This window comes from Amphibalanus amphitrite, unplaced genomic scaffold (genome assembly GCF_019059575.1).
Source record: "Amphibalanus amphitrite isolate SeventyFive unplaced genomic scaffold, NRLGWU_Aamphi_draft 000226F_arrow, whole genome shotgun sequence".
Classification (NCBI taxonomy): Eukaryota; Metazoa; Arthropoda; class Thecostraca; order Balanomorpha; family Balanidae; genus Amphibalanus; species Amphibalanus amphitrite.
In genome coordinates, this window is record NW_024881721.1 from 268,600 (window position 1) to 284,372 (window position 15,773).

Sequence of the window (15,773 nt, forward strand, 5' to 3'; positions counted from 1 at the left end):
GGGTCTCCCCAGGTCCATGCGCCGAGGCAACGGTCCCAGGATCAGAACGGTCCGCGCCACGACATGAAGAGCCGCGATGGTCCCCGTCACCACCTCGCGGAGGGCCTCACAGCGTGCAGGAAGACCGCTGATGGCCGCCGATGTATGTCGGCGGGGGTAAACATCATTTCCTGTTAACCAGATGACAGCGCTGCCCACCTCAAGTCCACGGTCCTCAGCTTCTGATGTCCAAGACCGAACATGCTCCGACGCAGCGTCGAGAAGAAGCCTCCAGGTCTGGCCGCCCTGAGCTAGTGATAGGAGTTCGTCGGGCTCCTTCACCGTGACAGGGGCGTCCCTGGCAATCGAATCGCCGCAGATCATGTGCAGGCGCCGTGCATCACGGAAGGCCCTCGGAGGCTGCAGTTCTCGTAGCCATTCCAGGTCGGTTTCGTCCAGCTCTAGGTCGTCCTGAGCAGGGGCAGCCGAAAGGATCTCCTCCAGCAAATCCATCCTGAAGAGAAGAACATAAAACGGCAGAAAACATGCAGATGATGACACAAAGAACATTTTGCTATGCTTATGCCAACGTCACCCACCGTTAAAAAAAAAAACTAGGTGGAATTGTAAGAGTGGCTTCGGGGGGTCTGACGTGGACGGAGGTTGTATCGGCTGGATAAATCGGACATCTCAGTTGGAGGATCACTTCGTGGAGTGGAAGTAGGATCCGCCGCTCTCAGGGTTCCAGTACCGCTGTCCCAGCTGAAGTCGGGTGTGTGGTACTTCCACAGTCGGTTGACATGCACCACTTTGCGTTTTCCATGGGCAACCCTCTGTATGCGGTAAGTGACGTCTGACAAGCGATGAACCACGACATACGGCCCCTCCCAGTCACTCATGAGCTTGGGCGACTTCCCTTTTACTCGACGTGGGTTGTACAACCACACTTGATCTCCTTTGTTGAAGGCAGCTTCCCTTGAGTTTTTGTCATGTCTTTGCTTCATAGCATCTGCAGCCACCTTAAGACGACGTCGGACGACCTGATGGACATCATCCAGGTGCCGTTTCAGGCGTCCTACGTAGGTTGCACTGTCCACTGGGGGATCCGTGTCTGGTGGTCGCCCGATCACCAGGTCCACAGGCATGCGTAGCTCGTGGCCAAACATCATGCATGCTGGAGATAAGTTCGTCATCTCGTGCTCTGCAGAACGGTATGCCATCAGTAGGAGTGGCAGCTTCTCGTCCCAGTCGTCCTGTCCGTCAGCGCAGAACTTGGCTAACTCCTCTCCCAGAGTTCGATTAAACCGCTCTACCATGCCATCTGACTGAGGTCTGAGGGGAGTGGTCCTGGTTTTTCTTATCCCCAGAAGATCGCAGCATGTACGGAACACTTTTGACTCGAAATTTCTGCCTTGGTCTGAATGGAGCTCATCAGGGACTCCAAAGCGTGAGAAAAAGTTGTCAACGAGAGCGCGTGCGATGGTTCCAGCCTCTTGATTAGGGACAGCGATGGCTTCCGGCCATTTTGTGAAGTAGTCCATTGTGACGCAGATGAACCGGTTGCCTGACTTGGTGACCGGCAATGGTCCAGCGATGTCTACAGCCACTCTTTCCATTGGAGCGCCACTGACGAGGAGCTGCAACGGGGCGTTTCCCTGCCTTTGAGGACCTTTCTTGGCGCAGCATACATCACAAGACCTGCACCACTCTTTCACATCATTCCGCATTCCCAACCAGTAAAATTTCTGACGCAATCGTCCCAGAGTTTTCTTTGTACCGAGGTGACCACTGGAAATGTTGTCGTGCTGTTGCTTTAAAACGTTTGGACGAACCTTCTTGGGTACGACCACCTGCCAATGAAAACTTAGACCATCAGTAGACTCCCATCTGTGTTCCAGAACCCCATCGCTGACCCTCAGTGCATCCCACTGGGACCACAAATTCTTTGCTTCTGGCCCCAGATAGCTGACCTGGTCCCAGGCTGGTCGCAGTTGTCCAGCATTCAAATGACGAAGAATGGGCCCAATGCTGTCGTCTTCTTGCTGAGCTTGTCTCAGCTCAGCCACTGAGACTGCCTCAGGTATCAGGAGTCTTGCCCTCTGGTGCTGTGCATCACTACTGAGTCTCGAGGAATCGCTGGCTTTGGGAAGTGTGTGCGATGGTTTTGTGCTGCTTTGTGGTCTTCCACCACGGGACTTTACCTCTTCTGGCATTGATGCGGTCAGCTGTTTGCACTGCAGACTGTTGGCATCTTCCTTGGAACCACAGTGTCTGCAGGCTGAGGCACATGGTCTCCTGCTGAGAGCATCGGCATTGTGGTGCGTTTTTCCTGGGCGATATCGGATCTCAAAATCGTACTGGTCCACTCGGGCGATCCATCTGGCCAGTTGCCCCTCGGGTTCTTTCAGCTTCCGGAGCCACTGTAGAGCTGCATGGTCTGTTCGAGTCACGAAGTGCCTACCATAGAGATAGTGGTGAAAGTGCTTCATCGACTCCACGATCGCCAACAGCTCTCTACGGGTCACACAGTAATTTCGCTCTGGACTGCTCAGAGACCGGCTGAAGTAGCCAATCACGTGCTCTTGCCCGTCCTGTATCTGAGAGAGAACGCCGCCGATGCTGCAGCTGCTGGCGTCGGTGTCAAGCACAAATGGGTCTGATTCGTTGGGGTACGCCAGGACTGGGGCTGATACCAACCGCTCCTTCAGCTCTTCGAAAGCACGTTGGCATTCGTTGGTCCACAGGAAGCGTTCATCCTTCTTGGTGAGACGATGAAGAGGTGCTGCGATTCGGGCGAACTCCTGCACAAATCGTCTGTAGTAGGTGCACAGCCCCAGGAAGCTGCGGAGCTGATTTTTGTCCTTTGGCACTGGCCAGTTTCGTACCGCAGTGGTTTTCTCCTCATCGGCGGAGATGCCGTCTGCCGATACAACATGACCGAGATACTTCACTCGCCGCTGGAACAGGTTGCACTTTTTCGGGTTTAGCTTTAGGCCGACCCTGCGGAATCTACCCAGGATTTCTTGTAAGTGACATAGCTGCTGCTTGAATGTTTTCCCCAGCACGATCACATCGTCCAGGTACACGAGAGATGCTTTCCACGTGAGACCATCCAGAACTCGCTCCATGAGTCTTTCAAATGTTGCCGGAGCGTTGCAGAGCCCAAATGGCATGACCCGGAACTGCATCAGGTTTCCCCCAGCAGAGAACGCAGTTTTTTCTTTGTCACTGTCAGCCATTTTCACCTGATGGTAACCTGACTTCAGGTCAAGCGTCGAGAACCACTGGCTCCCTGACAGTGCATCCAAAGTGTCATCTATTCTGGGTAGAGGGTAGGAGTCCTTCACCGTGACTTCGTTGAGAGCCCGATAGTCCACGCAGCATCGATGGCTACCATCCTTTTTCTTCACCATGACAATTGGAAATGACCAAGGGCTCTTCGACGGTTCTATGACTCCCTGCTCTTTCATCTCTTCAATTATCTTGTGCGCTTCTTCACGTTTCCCGAGGGGAATTTTTCTTGGTGGGCATTTGATTGGCCGCTGATCCCCTGTGTCGATGGTGTGTTCGGTGAGATTCGTGCATCCGAGATCCGTCGCATCCCTGGAGAAGACATCCGCATATTCAATGAGCAGGTTCTCCAGCTGTTCGCTCTCAGAGGCTGAAAGGAGCGAGCGACTTCGCTCAAACAGCTCACGCAGATGCTCTGGCAGGCTGCTCGCTTTGTGACTAGACGGTGCTGTCTGCTCGATCTCTTCCACTGTCTCACCAATGCCCAGAACCGTGCCTTGTGACAGGTGGACAGATTTGTCCAAAAGATTGGCAACCAATGCTGGCACACATTGTTTGCTACAGTCAACAAGCGTCTTCCCCACCATGAGTCCTTCGTCGAGTTCATCGCTTCTCTCGACAATGGCTGATGCCGTGAACACATCTCCCTCTTTTCGGCACTGCACGATAGCCTCCGACTTCGGCGGGATCCGGATGTCCCTCTGAACTGTTATCCTGAACGTCCGGACAGGCTGCTCATCTTGGTGCATACGCACTGGAACGTGCATGCCATCCAACACCATGCGCAGATTCGGTATATCAAGTTGACAGTGGTGGCTGTTAAGGAAATCCAGTCCCAGGATACACGGGTCTTCGATGTCAGCGATGTACACAGGGATCCGCACAAGTGCGCCTCCAACACCCAGTTCAGCTTCTGCTGGCCCTTTTAATGGGACACGATGGCCCGTCACCCCGCATAGTTCCACTTGCGATAGTGGAATGTCGCTGTTACCGAAGACATCAGCTCTTACGATAGTTTTGTTTGAGCCTGTGTCGATTAACAACGGGTACGGCTTACCATTGATGGTCCCATCTGTGAAGAGTGATGCCACGTCGCACTGTCTCGTATTGGGTGAGGGCTTCACAGGACTTGGTTCCCGATCAGCTGACGAGCGCCCTTCATCGCCAACTGGTTCTAGTTTTCCGAGTTGTGTTCTGTCGTCCGGCCCCCAGATATCGACCTCGATGCCTGCTGCGACCGCGGAGCCCGGCAATCTCGGCGAAGATGACCCATTCTCCCGCAGTTCCAACAGGGTCCCGTCGGTCGCCGCTGGATGTTACCTGAACCCGTATGAGGGGGCGCAGGACTTCTCCTGCCTCCTGCTGACCGATTTTCCAGGCGCTCCAAGGTTGCCAGGATCCCTTGCAACACTGATGAGAGTGAAGTGTCTGTTGGTGTTGGTGATTCTGTGTCCGCCGATCGTGTCCTGAAACCAGAGGTCCCCTGCGCAATAGCTTCGGGTCTTCCAAATGAAGCCTTCATGGATTCCATTTCGATGGCGCATGCCAGAGCTTCTCCAAGAGAGCCCGGTCTGCTCTGTTTCACGGCAAGCTTCATCTCTGCGCTCTCCAGAGCGTCAATAAACTGGTCGCGGATCAGAATGTCCCTGAATTCGGCTGGTGCAGATGGGTAGGCGAGGTGTCCCAGTCTTTCAACATCGTGAGCTAGCTCAGGAAGTGACTCTCTTGGTTGCCTGCACTTTGCTCGGAATTGGGCTCGGAACGCTTCCTCTCGGTGCTCCACGCCGAAGCGCTGTCTAAGCGCGGCGGTGAGTTTGTTGAAATCACGGTATTGCTCTTCCGGAAGGTGACCCAGTATTTCCAGGGCAGGTCCTCTCAGGCTGGCGGCCAGTTGCATGGCCTTTTCTGGATCAGTCCATCTGTTGTTGCATGCTATCGCTTCAAATTGAGCGCAGTATGCAGCCCAAGATACAGAGCCATCGAAGTTCTGGGGAGTGCGCCGATCCCCAGCTCGCGCATCATGTTCAGGAGCCCCTGTCGGTAGCTCATCGCACTGCCGAATATCATCAGAAGCTGCAGGTTGAGGGCCTCTCGGAGCTGCAAACCGCTGAACGCTGCTCGGTGCCGCAGCGTCACAAGGCGGCTGCGCTGCATGCCTCTGATCCAACACAATATCTGTGAGGCTCTGGAGCTGCTCCTCGATATGTTGTACCTGTGCTTCACATATCTTCTGTGTCCGCCGCTCGCACTCTTCCAGCTTCGTATGTAGCAATACAGCTATCTTTTCCCCAAGTTCATCTGAAATATGACTCTTCGACTTCTCCTTCTCTGCTTGGCTCCTTGTGATCCTCTTCTCGTCGTCCATGTCGTCGAACGGCATGTCGTCGAACGGACTTTGCGTAATCACTTATAAGGATGGAGGGCGGGAGGTGTGGGTATCGTAAAAATTCTGACACCAGTGTTACGAGACTGCCCCCAATTGTCCTAGTTTCTGCTATACAGAACCAGATCAGCCCCGAATCAGAGATTACGTACACTGGTCGCGTTATATTCACTTAAGTGCGTAACGAGTGAGTTCAAGTATCTAACGACCAGTGCGGCAAGTATCAGATGACAATGTGACCATTTTAGTTCAAGTGCTAGCACACAACAATGACGGGTACAAGAGGAAGTGCTCGTGTCAATCAAGCACGGGGAAGGAAGAGGAAAGTCTGTGCTCGTAGCAATCAAGCACCGCGACAGGGGAGGGAAAGGATACCAGAGAGTCGCCCTGGCGCTGTTACCGAATCGTTGCCATCAATTCGGACCACAGGTAAGGAGCGGGGAGGCGACAGCGAGCTCACCTGGCAGAGTCCCGGTCTCCACTGACCGCCAGGCCAAAACGAGCCTCGGCCCGAGCCGAGGTCACGGGCACAGACCAATCAACGTGCAGCACGTACATCGCCGTTCGCATCCGCATGCGCACGCGCACGCGCACGCGCACGCGCACGCGCACACGCACAGACAAAAACACCCATCACCGACAAAAGCACGGAAACGACGAGACTCGAACTCGCTTCACCATAGCATCTCACAATGCGAACCCGGCGCCTTAACCACTTGCGCCACCGTTCCGCGCTGCTACGGCACCATCGTGCCACGGCAAGCGGAGGGCACCGTAACACTTCCCATTCAGGTATCTGCATTCTGCATGCCTGTAATGATACGCTCGTTACGCCTCTCGTTTAGCTCGGATGCTCCCTGGTCTCTTTCGTAATGCCAGGTGGGACGAGCGAGGGCTTAGCTACAAAGTCAATTTACTTTTGTGATAAAATGAATACAAATTTAGATGAATAAAAATCCCTGCTCTCTCCTAAACATTTAAAACGTTGGTTCAGCGTAATGATGTCAATGTTTCCGTAGCGAATAAATGTCCTGAAATGGTACCTAATAATGAGTGTGAAATGTTAAACCTGAATTCACTCCGATGCACAACAGTGCGATGTGCACTGATCAACACCGCTCTTTTGTGACGTGTCTCCTTTCTACTACGGGTGCTCTGTATGTAGTAGGTGGCTCCAAGAGGCGGCTCCAAGTTCGGACACTTCACGATAGCTTTGGACACTGCTCTCATGGGCTTGGGCCGCTCTCTTCACTGCTAACTTTGTCTAATCATGTCGATTTTCCGATAACATGGCCGCCGGTATGCAACTGGCTGTCCAAACATAAAAGCTGCCAGGCGCCTCCAGTATCACAGAGACTGTTCATCGACAGATCATATTTCAATTAGTGCAGGCGTCTGGCGCTGTCCACTGTGTGCCGTCCTATTTACATCTGTGTACGTGTCGAGAACGTCGTAGCGATAGCGCCGTACCGTCGCTGGCTGTCAGTACGGGCGGCGTTATACACCGCCCCAGAGAAGGGTGGTCCTGCAGCAGAGGGAGCCGCCGCCGCCCGATGACGTCCCTCCGACGGACCGGCACGCGCTGATCGGCACCGGCGCGCGATCCGTGTCCGCCCGTCACGCGATCTTCCGGCTCCGCCGTAAACAGTCACGTCCTGTGACAGCGACAGATCTCACACTCATGTAGATGCCAATCGCGGCAACCGGTCTCGGAGAAATACCTACTAACGTAAAAGGAAAGAACACGCCGATCATTTCCGAAATGTCCTCGATGTGTCGCGTGTTGATTTATTGCACCGGTTTGCTGAAGCGGTATTGAATAGGGAATACAATATCGATTGAAATTCGCGATAATGGGCGATTGAAGGTGTTGTGGCTGATTAAAGGTTTGTTAGGGGAACCTTAAAAGGTTTGCTGATTCCTTGTATTTGGTGCCGTCGTTTTTAATAATAATTTGAATGAATGCAGGTGCACGTGAATGCAGCTACATGTTCCTGAATTCGCTGCAACAGAATAAATGGCTTTGGTCGGGTCGAATTCAAAATTGGATTACGGTTGCCTTGTCTCCACTTTTTCATAATGTCCAAAGAGGCCCACTAAGATCAGCGGGAAAATTGGCAAGATAGGTATGTTTAATGAACCAGATCGAGATTGTTGTTAAAAGTGCCGGAACGAACAGTTGATTGAGTCAAACGCTTATGAAGCCATGTCGTTTACGTCAATTTTCACATCCTTCGGTGCACTGTTCGATCCGGGATCCCCCACCTTAATCTCTAGTGGCTTTTGGGCTTCAACGCTCAATCAGTACACATAGTAAGACCCGTATCATTTTTTTTTTCGGCTCAGCCGTTTCAGTGGCTTGTAAGATCGTGAGAGTCGTCAGCTCCTCCGGTCTCCATGAACCATTGTGTCGAGCCGGACCGGTTCCATCTGCTGACAGAGACTGGCGGCAGTGGTGCCCCACCGCGCTCTCTGCAAAGTGCCAACTCAGACCTGGATCAGCAACAATTCGAGCCGCGGTCCCAGGCTGCGGTCGGCCCAGCGGACGCTGAATGAGCGGTCAATTGACACTGGCACTGCGCTCTCCCTCTGCCTCGTCTCGTCCCTCTGCCCTCCTGTCGGAGCGCTCTCTACCCTCGGCTGTGCTGCTTCATCGCGGGCTGCAGGCTTTGCGCCGACTCTTCGACTCTCTCTCTCTCTCGCTCTCCCCTTTGTCAGTTATCCTGCCATCCAGTGACCTTCCATCTCGTTATTCGCTGTTTTCCCATCCCTTTTACAGTTCCCATCCCTGACGGAGACCTTTGCCGTCCGGCCGGTCTGTGACGTCCCTGTCCGTCAGTGCACAATGTCAGTGCACAATGTGCACTGTGCACTGAGCGGTCCGTGCAGGGCGCACTGTTCAGCTGTGCACTGCAGCACCCCGGCACGTGAGCGTCCACCGGACCTGCCGGGCCCGGTGCGCCGTGTCACGTGCGGTGCTGGTGGCGAATGTAGATGGCCAGATCTGGTGCGCGACAGTGGCTGGCGTCGCACGCGCCCGCCCGGCCTGACGGGTACCGACCAGCCGCCGCACCGCGCAGGGTGGTGCTGACCGGACCCTGCAGCGCGGCGGCCCGGCTGGTGAAAAAAAAAAACAGCAAAAAAACACGTCATTTCAGACGTTTTATTTTTTTCTTTCTTACCGAGCGACAGCAGTGTTAAATCTCGTCGCCGGTAACGATGCCACTCAATGCCTCTATTTCCGGTAGGAAACAGTGGCATTGAGCGGTATCGTGTCGTAACAGGCTGAATGGCCGTATTCTGCCGCTAGTCAAATGCACATGCACACGTTTCATTTCATCAGTTATTTCATCGACATCAAATCTAGTATACGTGCTAAGGTTTTATTGAATTGCGAAAGTTTATAAATGTACCTAAAGAACCAGCGATTGCATTCTCAAGAACATCAGCGACTTAACATATTGCGTCACCGCAGCGATTAACGAAACGGAATAAAATTATGCAGATCTAAAAAGCTGTTAACTTACAAGTACCTATAGCTTATGCTTACGGTTACGGCTTCTAAAATAGTTGTAATGTTGCGATTGCTTTATCCATTGGAAGATGTTGAAGAAAATGTAATGCATATCATCGTGTCAGACCGAATGTAATGGCATACCATCGCTCAGCAGTGTGATGGTTCCATAGCAAAGGCCTTGATTAGCTCTGGAAAGGTGCGACTTCATAATCCAGACTCAAACATATGCAAGTGGTTCACTTGGTGACAGTCCCGTTCTGAAGTGATTGTCGTTTGCGGTGGCGGGTGGTACGTATTCGGCGGCTGGACCGCTGCGGTGCCGTGTGGACGGTAGTCAGCTGGAGGTCGGCCCGGCCGGCCTGCCTGCGCACTCGGCCGGGGCGGGCGCCCGGCCCCAGTTTCGGGCGGTGCTCGTGGCGGGTCGCCACGCTCCGCAGTGCTGCGGTCGGGCCACCAACCTGCGCCGCCAGAATCAGCCGACCGCTGGTAATTCGGACCATTCCATCAGGTCGACATCATGCTCAACCTCCTTAAATCCGTGAAGGGTGTGCTGAAACCCAAGGTTGTGTGCAACGACAACAATGTGTTTCGCCTGCACTACAAAGCGACCACATCACTTCTGCTCGTGTGCTGCCTTTTGGTCACGTCCAAACAGTACATCGGAGACCCAATCGATTGCATTGTGGATGGCGTCAAGGGCAAGGTTATGGACACCTACTGCTGGATTCACTCGACGTTCACCGTGCCCAGCCGAGCGTTCGGGAAGCAAGTTGGCGAACACATCCCACATCCAGGCGTGGTAACGCCCGAAGAAGGCGATGAGCTGAAGTACCACAAGTACTACCAGTGGGTAGCGTTCACGCTCTTCTTTCAGGCGATGCTCTTCTACGTGCCGCACTACCTGTGGAAGATGTGGGAGGGCGGCAAGTGTCAGATGCTGGTGATGGACATGCAGTCCCCCGTGACGAAGGAGGAGGCGCGCCGGGATAGACAAAAACTCATCACCAACTACTTCTCGCTTAACCTGCATCATCACAACTTTTACGCTGTGCGATTCTTCTCTTGCGAGGTTCTCAACTTCTTGAACGTCATCGCGCAGATCTTCTTCACGGACCTGTTTCTGGGCTACGAGTTCACGACGTACGGCTCACGTGTGGTCGAGTTCGCCAACATGGATCAGGAGGACCGGCCAGACCCGATGGCGCTCGTGTTCCCCAAGATGACCAAGTGCACGTTCCACAAATATGGAGCCTCCGGCACCGTGCAGCGCATTGACGGCCTCTGCGTGCTCTCGGTCAACATCATTAACGAGAAGATCTACGTAATGCTGTGGTTCTGGTTCATCGTTTTGGCAGTGGTGACGGGTCTGGCGCTGCTGTATCGACTCGCTCAGATGCTCTCTCCGCAGCTGAGGCTCCAACTGCTCATGATGCGCGCCAGACTGGCTTCGCACCATGACGTTGCTATCGTTGCGCGCAAATGCCAGATTGGCGACTGGTTTGTGCTGTGTCAGATGGGGAAGAACATGGACCCAATCGCGTTCAAGGAACTGATCGGGAAACTGGCGATGCGTTTTGAGGGCAAGGACACGGAGGCATAGTGGACATTGATGTGAACATAACCGAGGATGGTGTGGTTACCAAGGTGATCGATGCCATACGTGAGCCCTTCGGTGTTAGCGGAGTGGTGTCGAGTGGTTTTTGGCTGTTTTCGCTCAGCCCACGGCAATAGCGCTAATAAAGGATTGGTGTGTGCAAAGGGAGCCTACACAGGCGCTGATCTAACATGACTTGGATTACCAGTGGGCTTTTTGCATAGCTTATGTCTGATTTTGCGGCTGCAATAGATAATGCTCAAGCATTTGCATCCCATGCAAATGGTTGAACAGTATTTGCATCTTATTCAAATGCCCGTAGTATTTGCATATCAAGGCGCAGGTGCTTTGTAATATTTATCGCATAGTCCCTATTCCCTGGTCTTGTGAGTTCCATAAGGGGATCAGTTGAATCGTGTGACCAGTCCCGTTTTGGAGTATGTGTGTCAGATGCTGGTCATGGACATGCAGTCCCCCGTGACGAAGGAAGAGGCGCGCCGGGACAGGCAAAAACTTATCACCAACTACCATTGTGCATGACACGACTTATTTGATAGTTTCTCAGTCCGTTTAAATCTCAATAGTAAATGAACTGGCTATTTTCCAAGGTGATTTGATAGCCAGGTAAAATCCATTACGGAAATTTATAAAAGATGGTCTCGTGTCATCTATGCTCGTTGTGTAAAAACGCTATCTCGGCAGTTGCCGGGATATACACCCGCCGTTTTTTTTTGGGGGGGGGGGTGAAGGGGCGTTACCCGCCTCCAGCCAGTAACTCGAGAACCAATAGGCGCAGCGAAATTCAAAAACAGGTCTCAAAAACAAATTTCTTGGATTGAAGACACTTACTAGATCATCGTGCAACAAAAGCCGTTGCATATTAGGCGCTATATAGCAATATATAATTTTGGGCTGCGATGAAGTTGCAATGATGTGTTGTTAGGCGTTTTTACTTGCGAAATTGATTTTTACAGTACCTATGCGTCAACATCTTCATTCCCTGAAACTTTAAACCCCGTCCATATGAAAGCCCTTTTAGTAACGATAATTTCCCTCGTCAGTCTTATTGTCGTGCCACTTATGTATTTTTCGTATTTTTGTGTTAATCATACTATGATCGAATTGCCCCACCTGCCCACCGGCCACCCTACCATAACAGCTTGTAGGGGTCAGTCAAGCATAGGTCAGGTCAAGTTCAGGTCAGCCAGGTAAGCATATTTTACCGAAAATCAAAACTCATTGCAGCATATGCCGCATGTTTTATGGGTACCTTTGGGCGTAAAACACGATGGTGACATTCAGTTTATCATATGAATGCGTGTTGTGTCGTAAGAGATCGAATTAGAAAATGCGTGCATCATAGTCGTGAAGTTGTCACGAGAGCCTACCAAGGTTCAGGTAAAGATTTTTGAAAATGTAGAAAAATAATAAAAAATCGAGGGCAGCCATTTGATTGTTCAATGCTCATTGTATTGGCAGGCTCATGGCGTTTCCGACATGTTTCTACGCCTGTTCTGTGATTTTACGTGATTTGAATTTTTAAAGATATGCCGTTCAAGACCTCACTTAAGCCTCGATATCAAGCAACTTCCTTTTTTATCTTTGTCACCATAAACCTTAACCTTCCAGGCGGTGGGGGGGTGCATTTTTACCCCCTTTAGTTTTTCGATATTTCTCCAGAACCGCTGCGCCAATCGTCAGCAAAATTTCAGTACCCTCCCGTGAATAGCTTTTACACATTGTAACAAAAAAATCCCAAGGCTATGATAGGTTGGCCGCTAATGACGTCGGAGTGACGTCATTTCTGCCATTTTCGACCCAAAAAAGGGTTTCGCGGGAAGAGCTGTCAGGCCTACAGCTTTAGAGATACAGAAAAATGTTTCAGACATAAAAGGTGTAAAATTACCAGGGCTATTAAATTGCTATCTCAGATTTTTGAAGTTTTGGATTTTGACCCCCAAAAATAGAAATAAAAAGATTTTTGAATGTAATAGCCGAAAAATCCAAAAAGTTTTTTTTCTGAATTTCGAAAAATCGGAATATATGTGATACTCCCTACCGCCTTCTATCCACATACCAAACTTGAGATTGATGCCTCTTTTTTGGCTAAGTTATAGCGAAAAAAAACTGTTCGAAACTGATGACATCAAATTTTCAAACTTAATTTTTTAGCAATTTTAGACCACGTAGCGCTAAACAACACCACCATTAGACTCCCCGTGACGAGGTGCATCGAATCAATACCCATTTTATGCAAAACTATCAACTTTGAAATTTGACCTTTTTACCTGACCTTGATCTGACCTCCACCAGAAAGTGACATAAACCGTACCTGAAAGCCTTATAACCGACACCATTGAGTTGGAAATGAAAAATTGCTGCCTAAAAAATTGCATATCGCTGATTTTCGACAAAATGCGTTTTACTCGATGTTTTAGCGCATTCCCTAGAAGACCCGTGAACGGTGAAACAATTTTAAACAGTTTTGACCAGTTTTTTCGCTATTACTTGGCCAAAAAGAGAGATATCGATCTCAAATTTGGTATGTGGATAGAAGGTGGTAAGGACTATCACATATATTCCGGTTTTTCGAAATTAAAAAAAGGATTTTTCTGCTATTATATTCAAAATATCTATTTTTTTATTTTTGGGGTCAAAATCCCAAAATTTGAAAAATCCGAGATAGCAGTTTTGCAGCCCTGTTAATTGTACACCTTTTATGTCTGAAACATTTTTCTGTATCTCTAAAGCTGTAGGCCTGACAGCTCTTCCTGCGAAACCTTTTATTTGGGTCGAAAATGGCAGAAATGACGTCACTCCGACGTCATAAGCGGCCAACAATTCATAGCTTTTGGAAAAAATTTGGTCATAATGTGCAATAGCTATTCACGGGAGGGTACTGAAAGTTTGGTGACGATCGGCGCAGCGGTTCTGGAGATATATCGAAAAAAAAACTAAAGGGGGCAAAAAGATGCCCCCCCCCCACCGCCTGAAAGGTTAATGACAATTAACCCGCGCCCCGTAGGGCTATCGGTGGACCCTACACCCGTGGGGGGGGGGGGGCGAAACGGCCCCCCTAAGATCTCGGAGATTTACCGGCCGATTTTCAAAATTCAAACGGCGTTGGATAGCCCCACCGGGGAACTACCTTGTGACCAAATTTCATTGACCTAGGTCAAACCGATGACGTCACAGATCAGGTCGAAGGTCGGATTTTCACCGTTCACAGGCATTTCAAGAAATGTGTTGTGAAGTCGAGTAAATTGGTAAGTTATTGAAAACCATCGATGGTACATTGTTCGTCAAACACAAACTTTGCTACCTGAGGTTACTGATACCAGGTCAGGTCACAGAGGTCAGGTCAATGGGGGTCACAATATGAAGGTGTCGTGTGATACATGTTTTATGGTCCATTTTACATGACAACTGTGATCTTGTGGGTCAGGCAGCCTTTGGGGCCAGCTAAGGTCACGTTTTGGTGAAGGTCAGGTCAAGGTCAGGTCATATTAGGTCAAATTTCAAAGTTGATATTTATTGCATGAAATGGGTACCTATTGATTCGATGCAGCTCGTCACGGGGAGTCTAATGGTGGTCTTTGTTTTGCCCTACGTGGTCTAGAATTGCCAAAAATTGTGTTTGAAAATTTGGAGTCATCATTTTTGAACAGTTTTTTTTTCGCTATAACATGGCCAAAAAACAAGATATCGATCTGAAATTTGGTATGTAGATAGAAGACGGTAGGTGCTATCACATATATTCCGTTTTTTTCGAAACTCAAAAAACTTTGTGGATTTTTTTGTTGATATATCCAAAAAAATACTTTTTTGATTTTTTGGGGACAAAATTCAAAAATTTCTAAAATCAGAGATAGCAGTTTTGTAGCCCTGTTAATTCTACACCTTTTATGTCTTGGTTATTTTTCTGTATCTTCAATCGCGAAGGTCTTTTTTTCGGTCGAAAATGGCGGAACATGACGTCATTCTGACGTCATTTATGGCCAACCTATCATAGCCTCTGGAAAAAATGATCACATTGTGTAAAATTGATGCCCGGAGGGGTCCTGAAAGTTTGGTGGCGATATCTCCAGCCGTTTAGGAGATATTGACGGAAAAGGACAGGGGGGCGTTTCGCCCCCCCCCCCCCCCTCCCTACGGGGCGCAGGTTAAACTAAATAAAGTGCATAAAGAAAATGACAAGGAAGCCACTTGCCAGCAAAATTGTGGAAAATCACAGAAATGACACCCAAACTTACCAAATCACCTTCAGTCGATTGCCGCCATGTCACCAATTAATGACACAGTAATCTAATCATCAAAGATGTTTGGTATACGAAATTGAATACGGTGGGCGGTATTCCCAATAAGCGGGGTTCCCCCGTCTTCCTCTATCGGTGAACCCTGCCACCCTAGGGGGGCTATCGGCACCCCCCCCCCCTCCCCCTCGTAAGATCTCAGAAATTTACTGGCCGATTTTCAAAATTCAAATGGCGTTCGATGGCCCCACCGGTGGACTACCTTCAGACACAGTTTCATTGACCTCAGCCCAACCGATGACCTCACAGGTCAGGTCAGAGGTCGCATTTTCACCGTTTACTGGCATTCCAAGAAATGTGTTGTACAATTGAGTAAAAAGCATGTTATTGAAAACGATCGATGGAAAATTGTTCGTCAGTCACATATTTTGCTATTTGAGGTCACTGCTATCAGGTCAGGTCACAGAGGTCAGGTCGCTGAGGGCTACAATATGAAAGTGTCGTGTGATACATGTTTTATGGTCCATTTTACATGACAAATGCGATATTGTGGGTTAGGCAACCTTTGAGGCCAGTTAGGTTACGTTCTGGTGAAGGTCATGTCAAGGTTCGGTCAAATTAGGTCAAATTTCAAAGTTGATATTTTGCATAAAATGGGTATCGATTCGATGCAGCACGTCACGGAGAGTTAACCCTCGCCCCGTTGGGGGAGGGGGGCATTTTGGCCCCCTGTGGTTTTCCTGAATAGCAAGAAAA

The 15,773-nt window shown here is 50.1% G+C and overlaps 2 protein-coding genes across 2 annotated transcripts in view; one reads left to right on the forward strand and one right to left on the reverse strand.

Moving 5' to 3' along the window:
• The window catches only part of LOC122385633 (TBC1 domain family member 17-like), a 101,294-nt gene that overhangs the window by 33,485 nt on the left and 52,036 nt on the right, over positions 1–15,773 (reverse strand). The window lies entirely within an intron of this gene.
• LOC122385639 (innexin inx2-like) lies at positions 9,505–10,971 on the forward strand. Its single transcript, XM_043374020.1, has one exon. It carries the CDS (start codon positions 9,688–9,690, stop codon positions 10,768–10,770), a length of 1,083 nt encoding a protein of 360 aa, XP_043229955.1. The 5' UTR covers positions 9,505–9,687; the 3' UTR covers positions 10,771–10,971.